Source organism: Rhinichthys klamathensis, unplaced genomic scaffold, assembly GCF_029890125.1.
Source record: "Rhinichthys klamathensis goyatoka isolate OS25496 unplaced genomic scaffold, OSU_Roscu_1.1 h1tg000412l_1, whole genome shotgun sequence".
NCBI classification, from domain to species: Eukaryota; Metazoa; Chordata; class Actinopteri; order Cypriniformes; family Leuciscidae; genus Rhinichthys; species Rhinichthys klamathensis.
In genome coordinates, this window is record NW_026606912.1 from 739,197 (window position 1) to 760,364 (window position 21,168).

The following is a 21,168-nucleotide window of genomic DNA, read 5'->3' on the forward strand; positions in this document are numbered from 1 at the left end:
TATGCAATGACATTTGCATATATTAAATTAACCTTTACACCTTACAATTTTATTAACATATATAAAAAAACAACAACAACAACACTTCAGTACCAAATTAAAAAAGAGCTTTTTCATTATGACTTAATGCTCACTTGGGATTTCATTCTCTGCATTTTCTTTCTCGTATATGTAACAGCCCACCTTTCCAATGTTCACACCTTTTGGTCCAAAAAGGTACCCATAGCAGGGCACATGGCAGTACGGGCTGCCCTCATGCTGCAGAAAATAGAGAAAATAATAGAGTATTATTAAGGAGTCCGAATTAATGATGAAGTAATCATTCTGGTAAACATTCTACAAATATTACACAATATATCACTATTTTAATTTTGAATATGAATGTAATATGAAATAATATAAACTTTAAAAAATTGAACACACTTTTAATAGAAGCAGTAGGCTGAACAATGCGTTTATGAGTACCTCTGCATGACCACCAGGGGTCAGTGTTTTCTTGCACCTCACACAGCGAAGGCAAGGCCTGTGCCAGTTGCGACCCAGTGACATCACCTTCTCAGCTGCAGCATTAGACCATGACATCACCACATTACAACACAAATGACATCATATCAATCTATCACAATCTATGTATATGATTATACATTAAAAACAAAATAAGATATGTATATTAAAAACAATTATTTAAAAACAATATTTACAGTTTGTAATATTTTTTTATTTTAATTATACAATTAATTTCAAATATATAATTTGATATATAAAATATATGTAATAAATAAAAAATAATGTATCATTTTTAAATAAAATTTGTAAGTGTCAATTTGTGTTTGAGACAAAAAAATATATGGCTAGAAAGAACAACACAGTATCTACCTCAGAAGCACAAAACCACACACACACACACGCACACACACAGGCACACATGCATGCACACACGCACGCAGGAACACACACACACACACACACATTTCCATCTTTTATGGGGACTTTCCCTAGACAATGATTTTCATACTGTACAAAACTGTATATTCTATATCCTAACGCTAAACCTAAACCTACCTATCACAGAAAACTTTCTGCATTTTTACATTTTTAGAATGTTTCATTTCGTATGATTTATAAGCTGTTTTCCTCATAGGGACCAACAGTAACTGGTATTACTATTCTTGTGGGGACATTTGGTCCCCGTAACGTAGGGAATACCAGGTACACACTCACTCACACACTCACACACACCACAGACATTCCTGAAAGTTCTCAAATGTCTGAAAAGTCATAGTTTTGATTCATTGGACTCACCGAAATAAACTGCCTTTCCACAGCCGGGACACGAATAAGTTTCTCCAGCAAACATGCGTGTAGGAGCATTGGAAGCTACAAACGAAAAGCAAACACTTTATGGTTCTGTATACATGTTTAAACTTTTATTTTCATATCTGTGTATGTTAAAACATTTCTGAACTATAACTTTAATATAGTTGGAGGCAGACCCGGCGCCAGACACAAATTCACGGACGGGCATTCATTTTTTTCAGGGTGGCACAAATGAAAACAACCTCATTGCATCATAACAGAATCGATTATGATACTATGCAATGATCGATAGAGCATAATAATTATATAATAGGCTACTGACGCTAAAGGTACGTTTACACACTGCCTCCGCAAACTTCGATTTAATTTTTTAAGTAGGTTTGAGAGGTGTTTTCAGGTAATCAGTGGGGTGCTGTGAATTATTATTGAAAAAAAATTGGGCATGTTGTGTGGACCTCTGTCCCTAGGGGGGTTCGGGGGCATTCTCCCCCGCAAGAAAATTTTGTACATTTTAAGTTTAAATGCATCAATCTGGTGCACATTGAGAGCTCAAAATTAAGAGCTTCAACCGGCTTCGACCCATGAACTGTGCACATTGAACAAAGAAAAAGCATTGACTTGTACCTAAAGAGGGCTCAAACATCTTGTTAATTATAGTCTCAGTCTACATTACATCGTATTTTATATTAAGCTATAGAATAGGAAAATTACACTACTTTTGTCCTAATTTCTTCACTTGTAAGAAATAAACCTTTGAGCTTTTATTTAGGAGAAAACACAAGATCACCATGCTGATCGTGTGAGCAAGAGCGCACTTTTCTTTAAATCACGCAGCACAAACAGAATGGCTAACGTTAGCCTACTTAATTAAAGTCTTGTGCTGTTTAGCCAAAAAAAACGAAATATAATACCGAAAAAACTCGACATGTCAACAAAACATAAACATCTTCCCAAACTAGACTTGTAGTCGAGACCGCCTAAACCGAGACCAAGACACTACCGAGACCAAGACAAGACCAAGACCAAGACCAAGACAGACCAAGTCGAGACCAAGGCCAAGTCGAGACTAAGACCGAGACCGGAGGGGAAAAAAACATTAGTGTTGAAGCTAAGCAATAACTTGTCAAATGTTGTTTTGCATTTGCCTGCCTATCTCTGCTGATTTCGAAGTCTCCAAATGAATCCATTCTGCAACTTTTAAATACATAATTATATTTTTAAAAACGAAATTATAGGCTTAAGTGCAGGATCCGAAAGTTGGTCGTTTTTGTCGCTATGGTTACACACACACACACACACACCGTTGGCGGTGCGCTCAAAGTCATCTGTCAGTTCAGTTGTGCAGTTACCAGTGTTGGGAGTAACGCGTTACAAAAGTAATGCATTACAGTAACATATTACTTTTTGCTGTAACGCAGTAATGTAAGGCATTACTAATCCATTTTCAGTAATATTTTACTCGGTACATGTTCAGTAAGGCTTGCGTTACAACAGACTTTTAGTTTTAATTGTAAAAAAAAAAAACAAAAAAAAAAAAAACAGCAAGACCGCGAGACATTAACGAATGAAAAATGCAAGTAGGCTAAATTACCTGTTCGTGGTCAGTCAATAGCCGCGTGTGGTGTCCAAGTCTGTAAATAAAGACTAAATAGCAGCGTCTGATATATTTGTATAGCGATTTATTTTTTACAGGAGTGCCGTGAAGTATGATTTCGGCCTCTGTGCTTGCGCTGGCCAGTGGAAAAGCGGTTAATGGTGAAGATGGCATGAACGTCCATCTCGCGAATGTATAGTCTTCTTCATCATGAAGAAGACTATACACATTCGCGAGATGGACGTATGCGCATTATGCTATTCGTTCTGTGTTTCCTTTCTAAACAGTTAGGCTATGTTTATGTGGTATTTTTCATGTTTTCATCACGCAATCATGTTTTTGATGCGGTGGTGACGCGTTCATGTAAGGGCGGCGGCGCTGCCGATAAAGCGCCAAAAAGCTCTCACAAAGAACCGGCAAAAGCAATGATTATGAATATGTCAAATATAGCAAGGAGACATTTTAATTGTTTATTAATAAAGTCAAGATGAAGTTGACGATGCTGACTCGCGATCTTCGCAGCTAGTGAATGCACCAGAGAGAAATGCACATTTCATTTCATAAGCAGAGTCTGTTTTCTTTCGTTTTGAATTGTTCTGTTTACAAGTAGACATTTCAATATAGATATATTTTTCAGGTCCGTGAATAGGCTACCTTATACGCTGAGTTTCGGTTCATTTATTATGAGACGCGCTCCAGTTCACCTCCGTGTCGTGATGGCCTATCTATACTTGTCTGCTATATTTAGCCGTATACTTCTTATTTATTAAATCCAACTTATCCAAGTAATTGGTTGATGAAACATTGATTACAATTAAGATACAATTAATACAAAACGAAATTCACTTTAAAGAAAGGCTTTTGTGTCTTCTGTGTAAGGTCTCTGTGAAAGTTTTAAAGCAGTCTTTTAGTGCCGCTTCAGCGGTCGCGTCCGTAATAAAGAACTGTCACGTCTGTAACATTGTTTTTTCCTCATAAATGCGAACACGAAAATAAAATAAAATGAATATTTTATGTTCTGTGGAGAGCCAACCCTTCTTCATCCGATTTGCGCAGTGTAATTCACAGAATTAAAAAAAAAAAATCGTTGCCTCCTAGAAGTTTTGTCACGCATGACTGTCTATTTCCCTAATATTAAATATAAAACGCATGTGTAGACTGATATTTTTCTAATGTCTGGACTCCTTTCAGGGAGGAGCCTATGGATAAACAGACGTTTCAATATTTTGGTATTAATGCATTTTCTGAGAATTTATATTTCAAGTTTTGACTGCAAATGTCATGTCCATAACGCTGGAATTCCCAAATTTTAAATAATTTATCCTCAACTAGTTTTGTGGTGTAGGTCAACGTATTTTATAATGTTAAGTTAACTTCAAATAATACTAATAGTAATTTAAAGATGTGGTAGCATTGGATCTGGAAGGTATGGATAACGCTGGGAGTTGGAAGAGTGTCGCGATTTCGGTTTCATATCGCATATCGTTACAGCCCTAGTCATTTCGAATGTTAAGTTCTACTTCTGTATAGTTATTTTGGTGAAAGTAACTCAAAAGTAATACAGGAGTAATGTAACGCATTACAATTCTGAGACAGTAATATTGTAAGGTAATGAATTACTTTTAAATAACAGTAACAAGTAATATAATGTATTACAGTTTGGAAGTAACTTGCACAACACTGGCAGTTACCTAAAATCAATGAAGGTAAAACCCATCATGTCACTGATATGTGTTTTACTAAATATTAATATATCAAAAACTGTACATGATATGTGTTTTTTAAATCAAGTGATCAAAGTGCTCGTTGCCGCTGCGATCAGTGGCGCGGATACAGTGTTTTCTCGCGTGGCTCGCGCGCACCGCACTGTCTTCACTCGGACGCGCGCTTCAATACGTTGCGGATATCGTCGTGGATATTGTAGTATTGTATTGCTCAATCCCCTGACCACTATGTCGGTCTGAGACAGCGAGACCTAGACAAGACCGAGAGGTCCGAGACCAAGACAAGACCGAGACCAAAGACCGTCAAGGCCGTGACAAGACCGAGACCACGTAAAAGTGGTCTCGAGACCGGTCTCGAGACATACATCACTATCCCAAACACATATCAAGCTTATTTAAAAACCTCGAAAGCATAAACACTCATTCAAAGTAATACAACGCATTACGTATTCAGAATACAAATTATGAGTAGGCTAACAGTAGTCTCCACAGAGCATAAAATATTCATTTCATTTTATTTTTCGTGTTCGCATTTATGAGGAAAAAACAATGTTACGGACGTGAGCGCTCTGGCACTAAAATATGCTTTAAAACTTTCACAGAGATATCAAACAGAAAGCAAAACCTTTCTTTAAAGTGAATTTCGTTTTGTATTAATTGTATCTTAATTTTAATCAATATTTCATCAACCAATTGCCTGGATGGATTTAATAAATAAGAAGTAAATATAGCAGACGATAATGACGAACCGGAGGCGCCAGCGCGTGAACTGGAGCTCGTCGCAATTGAACCGAAACTCGTGTAGGCGTATAAGGTAGCCCGCCTCACAGACATGTCTACTTTTAAACAGAACAATTCAAAACGAAAGAAAACAGACTACAGACTGCTCCCTGCTCATGTAATCCGTATGAAATGTGCATTTCTCTATGGCGTTTGAACGAAACGTTTGAATAAATGACTCGCTTAATAAGACCGCTATCACATGCATTTCCGCGCTCTCTATCGACAAACCAATCAATCCGTTTACAATTAGAAAAAAATCAGACCAAACACATTTTTATTTTTATTCAGGAGTTATGTATATTCAAAAGGATAACTTTTGATAACAGTAGCCTATTGATAAAAAAGATATTGTGCAAACAAGCAAGGACTGGTGGGACTTGAAGTGGAGTTGGTGAAGGGAGAGACTCGCTCAGGGCGGGCACTAGTGACTCACAGGGCGGGCCAGGCCCCCCAATGCCCGCCCATGGCGCCGGGACTGGTTGGAGGACTGGTTTGTTGTTCTGGAGGACTGGTTTATCTGTTCTGTATGATCCAGCTTTGATAAGGATCTTTAAATCAACACTTCTGTCTCACATCAAAGATGACAGATTGTTACCAGTTTTAGATCCTAATGTCTTCTCCTGTGTTATCTTTAACAAAGTGAACCCATGGCGCTTGGCTCACAGGAAACACGTTACATTCTGAGACATTTCTCCAGACGTTTCCACAGCAGTCCTTAAAACCCTCCCCTTACATTCCTGCAACGTCCCGCCTGTCGGAAAACACCTATTAAGGGGAAATATTTCAGGAAAGGAGCCAATCAACTAAAGCCATTAAAATTCCACTGCATAAAATCCCAAGGGGGTCACTTCAGAAAACAATCCTCCCACCCCTCCATTACAACACACACATTTAAGTATTTCTATCTCCCACTCAGAGTGGGAATCTCTGTGTGCGTGTGCGTGTGCGTGCGTGCGTGTGTGTGTGTGTGTGTGTGTTAAAAAGTGCTGAGGAAGTGCTAATATATAAAAGAATGTGTGGAACAATGCAGCTCGGAAGAGTGTGTCTATATATACAGTGGCTAAAAATAGCACATGGACACATTTGGACACTTAAGTCACACTTAACCATGTCTGAATGTCATTTCATTACAAGACAAAATATCAAACCAAGTGGCATTTACAGTCAAATGCTGCTAGAACTTTTCTCAGAAATAACTTCTGAGCCATTTTCCTCACTTTAAACCAATTAATGTCAAGATTTTAGTAGATGTATAAAGTCAGTTTCCCTCAAGTTCAACGGGTGTCCTAGCAGAGTAGCCACATTAACTAAGGACATATTACACTAACGTTTGACGACCGAAAAGTGTTCAAATACTAGTTTTAATTTTTGACAGTATATTGTAGAAACCATTTCAGTGTAAAAGAATAAAAAAAATAAAAACTGCAATAGGAAAACAAGGATTAAATACTGGGGACACCTAATAAAACAAAACTTGTGATATATAATAATCACGATGAGATATAAATTTAAAAGAGCGACTTACCAATTGATCGCAATTGATACCACAAAGTGCTTTTTTTCTTCTTTTAAACCATTTCATAATTACTTTATGTTTCTTTTTTATTCTAACTTTTTTCACAGGCGTCAATAAACTTTTTGTAATATTTTTGCTTAAAGTGTTTTTGTGATGCAGCTTTTAAAAAAAAACTGAATTTGCAGCAGCCATACGTAAAGAATCGTTATGTTCAGCAATTTTAACTAAAGCACAGTCGATGGAGGAGTCATGTCTTGCTTATAGGCCTATGCTTGGAAAGGCGGCTTCACAGAGCTCTTGTAGTGTTGCCATTTCCACTTATTATAAGTGTTTTTGGGCTTACTGTTTAAGCTTGGCTCATAAAGTGATCAAGTTAACGGAGTTATTAAATATCCTATCTCAATTTTAGCATTTGAATTTGGATTTATTTCGTTTATTTTGTCTTGTTCTTTGCTGTTTTTCTAGATCTGGATCATGAATAAGTCAAGGCTCGTACTGCTTTCCCTGTGATTTCTCGCACCGCACATAAAGAGAAACATTCATTGCATGTTAAAATACGTCATTAACAACTAGTTGTTCAGTTCGGTTCTGTACACACGGTGTAGAAGTTTTGAGTTTGTCACTACCTGCATTTTTCGGGAGTTAATTCGGATGTAGAATGCGATTGGTTGTCACTCCCATAAAATATGGAACTGTGCGTGTACAGAAGAGGATTAAGCATTCACAGGTGAGTTGTCAGCCAAATTTAGCTGCAGTGTGTATGTGGCCATTGAGATCCTTCAGGATTCTTTGATGAATAGAATTTTCAAAATAACAGTATTAATTTGAAATAGATATGTTCTGTAGCATTATAAATGTCTTTACTCTCACATTTGATTAATTGAATGCATCCTTTCAGAATAAAAGTATTAATAAAAAATAAAAAAATTAATAATAATATATTACTGACTTAAAACTTTTGAACAGTAGTGTCTAAATTACCTTTGGGTTGATTATAGTTGATCTGTGAGTTGGTCCAAGGTGTGGTGGGTGCTCCGTCTGAAGGGCTGTTAAATGATTTGTCAACCGGTGTTTGAGGAGGCGTGTCATATATGTAAGACCCCGCCCCTCCGATATTTACACCTACCAAAGAGAGGACAGAGCAGTGAGTACCATTCCATTAGTGTGTGATTGAGTGTTTGTGGTTGATAAAGCTCATATCTAAGTGTTCAGACTCTCCTAATGCAGATAGCATTACACAAAAGCCAAAAATAACCTGTTCAGATCCTGATAAAATGTATCTCTTCCGAATTACACACTCACTTGGATAGTATAATACAAACTGAAACAAACATATTCTAAAGTCTGGATGTGCATTAACAAGCTATACAATAAAACCTAGCATCTTACCGCACGCACGCATGCTGCACACGCACGCACACACAGGTTCACTATCTTTGTGGGGACTCCCCATAGATGTAATGGTTTTTATACTCTCCAAACTGATGTATATTCTGTCCCCTTACACTAACCCGACCTCTAAACCTACCAATCCTCGACCTCTTACATTTTCAAAAAAACTCATTCTGTATGATTTATAACCTCAATTAAGGTCCCCACAGTGACACGAGTCCCCATGAGTCTGTGTGCATGCAGGTTTAAGTCCCCACCGGGATAGGAAAACATGTACACACACACACACACACACACACCATTCTTGTCTGTCTGACTCTCTTATGACATCACAGAATCTAATTTAACTCTTCTGATGTCTGAAGTGTTTAGGAAGACAGGGTGACTTTTTTTTTTTTTTTTTTAAGTACACTATGCAACTTTTGGCCCTCTATCGTTAAAAAACAAAACTGCATGCATTTTGCAGAAGAACATTGTTTTAGTTGTGCTTTGGCTCAGTGTGATTATTTTCCTGTTATCACTAGCCTGGATGCCAGTCGGATTAGCCCCGCCCACAACATTTGAGGTCGGGAAGTTCGGTCTGGACTTGATCCGTTGTGGAGCAACTATGCTCGAACCAGAGCTGTTCGGACCAATCAAATTGTCAGGGCGGGCTTTATACGATGATGGACAGATGATCAACAGTAACGTAATCATCCACGTCACCAAAGAGCGCTTGGGTTGAATTCGTTTACAACAAAGGTGGCTGCCGCTGAAGAATTGAGATGTGTAGATTCCGCCATCGCGTCTGTTATAGAAGATGTAGACAGCGCATTCATTTTAAAAGAGGAACAGAGAACCGCGATAAAGGCATTTGCCGATCGGAAAGATGTTTTGCCGTCCTTCCTACGGGATTCAACATACGTCACTTACTCCATTGCTGTGATTAGTTGTAGGTCTATCCAATTGAGTGCAGAGGCATTTTCTTTCCTGGTTTGGTTGAAACACGGGCCATAATCATAGCCCAATGGAGCAGTATCAGACTCACATTCTGACTAGAATCTGAGTATGACGACGTCAGGCTATATTATCACTGTAAAGCTGTTTTAAAACAATCTGTACTGTAAAAAGCGCTAGGCTATATGGATAAAGATGACTTGACTGCGCTACAACAACCATAATGAAATTGCCCTTCAAAATAGATAATGAACTCTGTTAGAGAGCTACACATGGCAATGTACTCATTCAATAAAATGCCTTACTCACTTGTTCAGTAATAAAATCTTCGCATCACTTTTACAACATTTCAAATCCCTCAGTTCTCGCTATCTGCTAAAGCCAAGCCGATGTTGATTCATGTTTTATTACGAGCTCTGTTGCGTTCTCTTTTTGCCAGCAGACTCTCCTCTGTTCGTGGTCTTTTTAAAACGGGAGATTATCCGGAGGTTCGAGATTTAGCTGCTTCATCTCAACCTTTCTCACTCATTGGAACAACTAACCTATGCCACTCACACACCATATAAGCGTCAAAGTAGCAGGAGCAACTTTTCGCCATCTACGGATATGATCTGGTCCAACCTGGAAGACCTGCTTTAATCTGGCTTCAATCAACAAGAAAGTAGCAGATATTAAGGGAACGTTTACACGACAACGATGTACTAAAAACAGATACGTTTTTCCTACGCGATATTTGTATACAGGTGACAACGTAGTCAAAACGATCCCTGTTCACACGGATCCACAAAAATGACTAAAAACAGGCCAGTTGTTGGCGATGTCACTTTGTAAAGAGACATTACGCGCCTATAGACTGAACACATAATAAGCATGCGCATGACGTCATCGTTTCACATATTCACGTTTTTATATTTTACATGGAGGCGATAACGGTATTGTTTTCAAAAACTTGCACTTTGAAACCCATTTTCAAAAGCTTGCATTTGCAGGCCCCCAAAACACCATTGTCGTGTAAATGAACGGCCAAAATGCATAAAAGGTTTTCAGTTTTTAGTTGAAATGGAGTTGTGTAAACGGCCCCTTAAAGGCCCACTGAAGTGCCTTGAAACGTGCAGCATTATTAAATGTGTTGACGTAATTTCCACAGAAACAGGAAAACATGGTGGGACATATTGAATAGCTTCTCTCTTTTTTTAAAAAAGCCAATAGTGTTTCGTTTATATTGCAGCACGGCCAGAGCCATTGAGCTCGGTAAAGCTGCAGTTTCCTCCTAATCTCCTCCATATCGCTTTTAAATATAGCATTCTGTGCAGAAATCAAATGGGTCCGATACGTTTTGTGGTTTGCGCTGACTCGCCCATATGATCCGCTCTGTGCTATCGTGTCCTGGACCGGAGCAGACTGTATGCGCCTTGAGACGGTTCACATCACACTAACGTGAAACCAGACTTCATTCGCCCCAATGGAAAGCATATTTACACTGTCTGAATTGTTCAGTAGAAAATAGGAAATGTGTGAACAAGTGACCAATTTCAGCTGCAGCTTCAGCGTCTATTTGGGGGCGGGATGCTGTAGATTCTAGAGAGCATTTGATTGGACAGAAAATCTGACGAGAAGCTGAAGTGCAGAGTGATGTCATCTGAATCATTGATCATATTGACAGAAGTGAGAGACTGTAAGTTTTGAATGTTAATATCTACTAAATGCTAATTTTGTCATTGTTTTGGAGCACATTAGCTTATAGACAACAGCCTATTCATACTAACAGCCAAAAAACTTCAATTTTGATTTCATGGGGACTTTAAATGATAGTTCACCCAAAAAAAAAAAAAAAACTGAATCATCATTACTCTTGTTGTTGCAAACCCGTAAGACTTAATGATATTTTTAAGGATCTCTTCAAGTGATGTTCAGCTCCAAAAGGGAGAAAAAGTACCAAAAAAGCTGGTCAATCTCTGCTGACATGAGGGTAAAAAATGACCTCTCTGTTCTCTCTCTCTCTCTCTCTCTCTCTCTCTCTCTCTCTCTCTCTCTCTCTCTCTCTCTCTCTCTCTCTCTCTCTCTCTCTCTCTCTCTCTCTCTCTCTCTCTGTGTTCTCTCTCTCTGTGTTCTCTCTCTCTCTCTCTGTTCTCTCTCTCTCTTTCTCTCTCTCTCACACACACACACACATACATGAACGATAAGGTTTCTAGTGGTGAGTGAACGGTCTTTGGTTGGAAGGTTATTCTAAAAAAGTCACTGAGAGTCAGATGTCTCTAAATGAGCTCTGATTCAAACCTTTATTCCCTGTACATGAACACAGAGAGCAGCTAGAACAAAAGATCCAAATACCCATTAAATACCTGTTAGCATCTAAATTCTTACATAGCTTTGTATGAAGATAAAAATACACTATATTTCCAATTCAATGTCTCACATTTTTACACACACGCACAAAACACCTTACAAACTCCAAATACAATTTATTGCACATACCTTTTGGTCCAAAGAGAGTTCCGTAGCAGGGTTTATGACAGTAAGGCAATCCATCATGCTGATAGAGAAAAAGAGAGAATATCTTTATTAGTCCATTTTAACTTTATTTTACTTAATTTGCTGAATTTCTCACTGTACAAATGTATAGTTTTTTTTTAATCACATCAATAAACCATACTAAACTAAAACTAAATTGAGAAAAATATTATAATTGCCGAGTGCTTACACATATTTATAGTTTACTACCAATAATAATAATGTTTTCTATAAAAAAAGTGTATTTGTAAATTAAATTAAAATTTGTGCCAGACACTCTTCTACTAAAACCTAAATTTTCAAGCAAGGTAATATTTTCAGAAGTGTGTGTGGGAGACAGAATGAAAGAGAGAAAGAGGCTTGTGTCGTGCTGGATTCATTAGAGGTCATTGTTTATCCTTCTGTTCCTTCCTGCTCCTCCCAGACTGCATAAAAAGACCCAGTCAGGCTCAAATCAGGGTGAAATTCAAGCCTCCTTACACACACACACACACACCTCTATTTTAGTGGGCATGCGTTTTAGTGCATGTGTGCTCAAAACATTAAATCCAAACTAACATGCTAAACGGAGCAAACAGATATTTACTTATTTATTTGTATTACCATCTTAATAAGGCATTTTTATACATATTTTATATATTATATTAAAAGCAACATCTTTCTCAGTGTCTCTGTTGTGACAAGCTAAAAATACAGTTCGCATTCCCACTGAGAGCCATTTCCCAAAGAATAGAGTTAGGAAAAAAAGGCAGTCGACACCTGCAGAGAGTGAACACCAACAACACAACCTCCTGCTGTTTTGAACACAATAAGAGAAAAAGAGCGCAAACAGTTCTCAAAAGAAGGGGAAACAAAAAAGAGCACAGTTCTCAAAAGAAGGGGAAACAGTAACTTTAATAGAAGAGTAACGAGACTAAATATATCTTTCAGTGAGACAATGAAAAACTGTTTGTCCTTCCATTTTTATCAACACAAATGAAAAAGCAATAGAAAAAAAGAAAAAAATTCTTCAGTCCAAACTCACCTTATAATTAAACTAAAGCTGTCTGTGACTTGTGTTTGTGTGCGAGCAAGCGTGAGCGTGATGAGAGAGAGAAGAAGGGAGAAGGAAGAAAGGAAGAGAAGCAGAAAAGCAGACGATTGTTTTCTGGTTTGAATGAACACTATCTTTGTCCCTACATTGTCCTTGTGGTAAAGACCCACAGTAACACTGTGTGGGAGAGAAAGTGCATAGGCTTACAGATACCTACATGTTCAGTAAAGTTATTTGAAATGTAGCAGCTGTACCGGACAGAACATGCATTTGAAAATGACAGATTACTGCCATTTCTCCATGAATTTCATTGCGGTTAAGAATATTATGATTTACATTTCCTGTAAGAGGCAAGTAGTAGTAAAGCCCAAGACTAAAAGAATTTGTTTCGCTTCCTGTTAACACAGTCAGTCATTCTTCACCCTGCTGTGTCTGTCAATCTCTTTTCTGTTCATACTGTAAAAAAATGACAGAATAAAGCAAAATCAAATGCTTTTTGTAAGGAGTACCGAGGATTTTTATACTTTATCCTTTCATTCTTAGATATTTTGATGTTTAGGGTTCAAGTATGGACCCTAAGAGAGCTATGAGTATGGGAATGGCTTTATGTAACCGTTTCAAGAAAACAAACATGCTAAATTTTTAAATAGATATATAGTAAATGTAATTGTAATCTCTCCCTGACAGTCAGAGAGCATTCCAGACAGATCCAATGAGGTTAATATAAATACTGATTATCTGTGCTTACAGTCATTGTAGGACTTTCAATTCCTCCATAAACTTCTACTCCTGATGAGTGAAATGTCTAAGGGTGGAGTGTAGAGGGATGGATGAACAATCATTTAACCCAAACAGGGACAAAAGACAACTCAGATCACTGAACTAGAAAATGTCTCCTAATGTATCAGACAAGACCATCGAAGATGTCAGGACAATAAGAAGGAGAGAGAAAAGAAGAAAGGAAGAAGAAAGTACAGTGAGGGGCACTGAAATAGGTAAGCACATGGATGACCTAGAATCAGTGTCAGCCCAATGGCTTGAGCTTTTAGAGTCGGTTGTGTGATCTCCTGCTAAATGACATTGAGGATGTGCAAGCCTGAAACTCTACAGACCAACATACATACAGACCAAGAAGTAGGACATCCAGAATCTCATTTATCTGTCATCAGGGATCATGACTGTGCTGTCTGATCAAAGGAGAAGGAAATAAAGAAAGAGACAGAAATAAGAAAGAGACAGAAAGCAAGAAAGAAAGCAAGAAAGAAAGAAAGAAAGAAAGTAAGAGGAAAAAATACCCAATGATCAGAAAAAGTAATTTCATTAAAGGGTTAGTTCACCCAAAAATGAGAATTCTGTCAGTAATTACTCACCGTCATGTTGTTCCAACCCCGTAAGACATTCGTTCATCTTCGGAACACAAATTATGATATTTTTGATTAAATCTGAGAGCTTTCTCACTCCTCCATAGGCTTCTATTGTAATTTCATTCTGCCGGCCCAGAAAAGTTAGTGAAAACATCGTTAAAATAGTCCAAGTGACTACAGCGGCTCAACATTAAGTTTATCAAGCGACGAGAATAACTTTTATGCGCAAAAAAAACCCTACTTTATTCAACTATTCATTTTCTTCTGTGTGGGCAAAAATATCTTAATTTGTGGTCCGAAGATGAACGAAAGTCTTACTGGGTTGGAACAACATGAGGGTGAGTAAATCATGTACTGACAGAATTGTCATTTTTGGGTGAACTAACCCTTTAATGGCATTTCAGCCTGCAGTATCAGCTTTAGTTCTGCTTACCTCCGCATGGCCTCCAGGAGACAGAATCTTACTGCATCGTTCACATTTCAGACAGAAGCGGTGCCAGTTTTTCCCCAGAGAGCTCACTTTCTCAGCTAGAACAGGGAGAGAGTGTAATGTGTTATCTGATCAGTGTGTGATACCATATACAGTACATAACTGAGGGTGACAGCTTTAACTGCAGTGATGTATATCTAAATTACACACAATTAATAAGATCACAATTGTCCTGTAGTGATACATTTCTATGTTTGGCCACATTAAAACTCTGTCAAATGACATTGTTCTTTCTAAGTGAGTGGTTCTTGGCCAAAAACACTGCTAAGTGGACCTGACTATATGTCAATAGTCAAAAGCCTAAAAAAAACATAAAAAAAAAAAAGGAAATATCAAGCATACACTACCATTCAAAAGATTAGGGTAAGTAAGATTTAATGAAAAAAAAAAAAAAAGAGTTAATTCAGCAAAATTGCATTCAAAAGTGACCGTAAAGACAGAAAAGTTTATTTCAAATAAAACTTTTATTTATCAAAAAAAATGAAAAAATAAATTGATCACGGTTTCCGCAAATATATTAAGAGGAAACTTTTTACAACATTGATAATAAGAAATGTTTCTTGAGCACCAAATCAGCATATTAGAAGGGATTAATTAAATAATTAAAATACTGTATAAAGTTATTTTTAAATTGTACAACTATTTCACAATATAACTTTTTTAGATCAAATAAAATTTTTGATCAAATAAAAGCAGCCAAGTGAGCATAAGAGAAATCTTTCAAAATTTTTTTTTTTTTAAATCTTTTGACCCCAAACTTTTAAATGATAGTGTACTTAATTCCCAATTTCCCATGTGGTAAAAATCAAGCTTTTAATGTTGTTAATGGTGTTTTTAATATGCTTCAAGACAAACCATGTGCAAATTCATAAGTCATCACCATTGCTGAGTATTTTCTCCTTAAAACTGCAGTGAACCAAAGACAGTCTCAAAAACGCGGTTTGAAATCGCTGGTGTTTCTGATGTCACAAACTGTAACCAATCACGTCTCTGAGCTGGTGAGAGTGAGTGGAGGCGGGGCTAATTTGCATAATCATAGAACCACGTTTACTCAAAAGGCAGGTGTGTAGAGTTACATTCAAGGCATGATGTGCATTTTTTTATTTTATTTTTATTTTGGTGATCAAAGGTGAGTTTTAAAGGATCAAATTATTGACTACAGCGGCAAATTATTGACTTTAAAATCTTTATTTATATAACTTGTATAATTACTGTTACTGTAAAAGTTCTTTTCAGGTGTGCCCAGCTCGGCAAATGCTGAAATACAGCTTAACACAGCAACTACAATTGTGTGCGTGTTTGTGCATTTAAATCTGTCGAGATATCTATAAACAGTACTTACAAGAGCTCTGAGAAAGACTTTCCAAACAAAATACTAATTCTAATGGGTGGGGTCTCTATGTGTGTGTGTTTGCAGCTGAACAATGCAGCATCAAAGGAAAGGAAGAACAAACTGGACCATCTGAAGAAAAGCTCCAAAGGGAGATCCTGTTACAACGCAAACCCTGCTGAGTCAGATCTGCTCCTATCAAGAGGATGTTGAAAAGTGCATCTTATCTCTGACCTTCTGATCTTCACAAGCAGTTATTGTGCATAATCAAATGAACAAGCATTTCACTGATATTTCAAAAGAAACTAAGCAATGAAAAAGTAGAAACACTATTTAAAAGTTCGGTGTCAGTAAGATTTTTTTTTAAATTAATACTTTAAATGTTCTTTTAAGTTTTCTATTTATTAATGAATCTTTAAAAAATGGTTTCACAAAAATATTAAGAACCACAGCTATTTTCAACATTCATAGTAATAATAAATGTTTATTGAGAAGCAAAATCAGCATATTAGAATGATTTCTGAAGGATCATGTGACTGGAGAAATGCTGATGAAAATTCAGCATTGCCATTAGAGAAATAAATAAATAATACTTTAAAAATTATTCCAATTGAAAAAAGTTATTTTAAATTGTAATATTATTTCACAATATTACAGTTTTTACTGAATTTATTACATAAATGCAGCCTCTTAAAGGGTTAGTTCACCCAAAAATGAAAATTCTGTCAGTAATTACTCATACTCACCCTCATGTTGTTCCAACCCCGGAAGACTTTCGTTCATCTTCGGAACACAAATTAAGATATTTTTGATTAAATCAAAAACGTACGTCAGAACGTAGAACGTAGGCTCACTATTGGCCAGCATCACACTCATGACCAGCGATAGCGTCGGCCAATAGTGAGCCTACGTTCTGACGTAGCGCTGCGCTGTTACACTACGTGAACTCACTCAGAGGCCCACACAGAACAAGATGAATAGTTGAATAAAGTCGTTATTTTTGTTTTTTTTGCACACAAAATGTATTCTCGTCGCTTGATAAACTTAAGGTTGAGCCACTGTAGTCACTTGGACTATTTCAACGATGTTTTTACTAACTTTCTGGGCTGGCAGGTTTAGAATAGAAGCCTATGGAGGAGTGAGCTCTCAGATTTATTAAATTTGTGTTCCGAAGATGAACGAAAGTCTTACGGGGTTGGAACAACATGAGGGTGAGTAATTACTGACAGAATTTAAATTTTTGGGTGAACTAACCCTTTATGGACCCCAAACTTCTGAATGGTAGTGTATGCTGATTTTCAGCCTTTAGTAATGTTTTACAACTTCCATTGCACAAAACTGCTTGCGTGTGTTCTCTCATTCGTCTATCAGCTCCTGAATTTAACATAACTACAAAAAAGAAAAGAAAAAATCAATAGTTTGCTATGAGCAAATACACAGTAAACAGCCATGGACTTTGGAGCACAGGAATGAGAAATACAAGTGATTTAAAGAAAGACACACGTCAACATTCCACAAAGAAATGAAATAAATAAAAGTACTCTTATATTTTCAGCACTCTTAAAAATAAAGATTCTATATTGGCATTGATGGTACAATGAAGAACCTTTAACATCAATTGAAGGTAGGGTAGGCAATTTCAGAGAGGCTAGCAATAGCAAGCTAGCTTTGACTGCATAAGATCCCACCCTCCCTTCAATTCAATTCCCATTTATATGTAGAGTGCTTTTCACAACACATATCGTTTCAAAGCAGCTGTACAGAAAATGCTTTACTTCTCCAAAACACATGAATGCGCATAGCCAGAGCAGAGTCTGGAAAGTGTCATGAGAGACGGCGCTAAATTACCCCATCTCTCAAAGCACATAACATTACAATAGTAATGAATGTAAACAACTTCAAGAGCTCTGACTTGTACCACATGACTGCTGCAGTTTTATTTTTCCGTTAATAGTGTTGCCATAGAATGCATAAATCCGAGTCTGAGGATGTGAACAGCTCCAGGTAGAATGTCACAGGTTGCCATCTTGTAATTACGGTTACTACATGGTGTGAACGCAAATTTTTTTGTTCCTGAGACTTTCACAGAAGATATTCATACATTTTTAATATTTAGACCATTTTCTATTATTGATTGCTATCAGGATGTGAAGAGAGTTTAAACCAGTATAACGAAACAGCCTACCCTATACCTTTAAGATTTAGAATGTTCTTCTTCACACTAAGAAAAAAGGTTTTTAGGAACTGTTGACTGAAAGGTTCTTTGGGGAAACAAAAATGGTTCTTCTATGGCATCGCTGCGAAAACCATTTTTAAGATTGTAGTGATAAAATACCAAGCGAAAGAGCTATAATATGATACAAAAAAAACATTTGCCAGGTTGACATTGTGAATTGTGCATATGGGGGACTAAACCCACCATCCCAGAACTTTACATACTAACCAGCCAACATTCCTAGGGGTCTGTCTTTCTCACACGTACACATTCCATCACACAAAACTAGTCAGGTCAAACAGAGAGCCCACCGAGTCAGACATTTTCAGAAGTCTAGGCTCAACGGGGATATCAAATCATCAAGCTGACATCTCCTCTTCAGTGCAGCCAGAAAGACAGTTACTCCATCCGCTAACCTGCAACAGTAGCACAACAGATCCTCTCACTTTGTTCAAGAGTCCTTTGCCAAATTCTTACGTAACAGTGTCACCCAATTCTCTTTTCATGGGCTAAAGCATTTACTAACCCTGTGACTACTGGATTCCAGGACAGAATACTAAACAGGAGCATATAACGTGACAAAAATGGGACAGACTAGAGAACATCCTCCAATGCGGTTGTGGGAGCGTCTGGGTCACTTGTGCTTGACCTATTAATAACAATACTTAGTTCTGCACAGGCTGCAAGATTAGACTTCTTCTTGAGACAGACAGTTTGGGGTCCCATATATCCATATGCCGTATGTGGGAAAATTCATTATAAAATTTTTGGAATTAACCTATTATTTTACCCTACATCTTTTCCTCAGACCCAGTTAAAACTACTAGACAGATTAATTTAACCGTTTACAAAGCAGACACATATTTTTCAGAATGTTTCTCAAGTACAGGAACACCACTTTGGTTTGGGGCTGAAGTACTGATGTGCACAGATAAGAATATTAATATATGGAAATACATTGCATTTATTCACATAAATCCAAAACAGACGAAGAACAACAATGAAGCAGGCTACTTATAAAACATAATTCGTTATAAAGCATTTACACACACACACACACACACATCATAAAGTATCTATCCGATGCTACACCATGAAATATTTGGAACTATTAAACTGGATATGAGGTCTTCAATATCCCAAAAAGAAAACATAAGTGTTCAATTCCCACTGCTTACAACCCAATGACTCCAAAACCAATAAATACACTTTCCAAACACTTGTTATGTAACTCTGCCAAGATTTGCAGAAGTTTATTCCTTAAAAAAATAAAATGTTGACCTTTCAGAACATAATTTAAATGCCCTGCAATTTGAGTCAATTAGTCCCATCCAATGATATGATAACAATGAAATGAACTTGGCTTAAACTTCTGCTAAGTGATAATTCTAGTGGAAAACTCTCACCGAAAAACACAGTCTTATCGCATCTTGGACAAATGGACGTCATTCTCTAGAAGAGTCTTTTTGCCACGCAGGTTCGGGTCTGTTCGTCTCGGTTCGTTGCCTGTCTGTCTCTCAGCGCCTCTGCACACTGCGTGCAACTGCAACACAAGTCGCGCCGCGGCGTTTATTTAACTTTAAAGAGCCTCCGTACTTGTCTCATGAATAATGAATACGTTGCGTGACGTTCAGACGACCAGTAAACTGATTGACTGAAAGTTATCTAATCCTACTATGGAGAAGGAAGACTTGTAAATATTAATTAGGAAACGTGACTGAACGCTCCAAGGTTACCAAGCAACGTTAGCTTGACCTCATTAATATTTATAGCCTTCGCCATAGTAGAATCCGTTATTTAGCCTAGAGCTCATACTAGAGCTGCGTGGCACCGTTACGCCACGCCTTTGGCTTGACCAATGAGGAATGTTTCTTACTCGTCAATCAAAACAAAAACGTACAAAACTACCCATCATCAAACCTTCCCTTTTTTTTTATTCCCGACTAGTTTATTGTCAAAAATTCAAAAGGTGTTATAAGTCTGTTGTTGTTGGGGGTTTTTTCGTATGAATTGCTGGGAATTATCATTAAAAACAGTATTTAAGAGTTTATGTCTCAAAAAATTAAAAACGAAATATTCTTAGAAAAAAATACGTTAGGAAAGCGTGTATTTCTAAGGGAAAGTGTTTTTTTTTTTTTTTCACCATCTCGATAAGGTTTCATACTGCCTCCTGGTGTTTTAAATCAAAACAGCACTGATAGAACTGGCAGAGCTTTTAATTTTGAAGATTTTTTAACAACTTAAAATTAAACAAGATTTTGAACCTGGCTTTATCTACTGGTCAGATTTCTCTTATGAAAATGTGTGCAAAATAGTGCATATTTAATTAGATAGTGCATAATTTGCATAATCTGCCTATTTACTATACCCTATTCACCTGTGCTGTCTTGATACGTTATGAGGTTCTTTTTAAAATTAACCACATTAAAACACACGTTGTTTCAAACATGTGTGTATTTCTTTCTTCTGTGGAATACAAAAGGAGATATTAGGCAAAATATGGGCTGACAACCTCGGGCAACATTCACTTTCATTGCATCTTTTTATTTTGCATACAATGAATGGTGCCATTCTGTGAAAGGCTGTCATTCCACCTAACATCTCCTTTTGTGTTCCACCGAACAAAGAAAGACATCTGTGTTTGGAACATCACAAGGATAAATAAATAATGACAGAATTTTAATTTATGGATGGACTCTGTTGAATCCAAACTTTTGTTATGTTAGTGTTTACTCGAGCAGAAAGCCTTTCCAGTGCTCTCGTTCATTCTTCTGACTGTTTACAGTAAAGATATTATAATTACTACAGTCTAAACAGATGTCTGTGAATGATAGAGGCCTCAGTAAATGCACTTGCAGCCACTGGCATCACCACTGAGATAAATAGATGATCTCACACACACGTCCTTAGATGGGGTCATAGGTCACCGCATGAGAGACAGCCATCCATGGTACCAACTACGA

General features: G+C 37.2%; 1 protein-coding gene across 1 annotated transcript; it reads right to left on the reverse strand.

Annotated features, from left to right (window-relative positions):
* Positions 1-61: 61 nt before the first annotated feature.
* Positions 62-19,794, reverse strand: crip3 (cysteine-rich protein 3). Its single transcript, XM_056235116.1, has 7 exons — positions 19,612-19,794; positions 14,604-14,698; positions 11,738-11,795; positions 7,916-8,056; positions 1,303-1,377; positions 466-560; positions 62-258 (listed from the first exon to the last, which is right to left on the reverse strand). The coding sequence occupies exons 1-7, from the start codon at positions 19,652-19,654 to the stop codon at positions 124-126; spliced, it is 642 nt and encodes a 213-aa protein (XP_056091091.1). The 5' UTR covers positions 19,655-19,794; the 3' UTR covers positions 62-123.
* Positions 19,795-21,168: the final 1,374 nt, after the last annotated feature.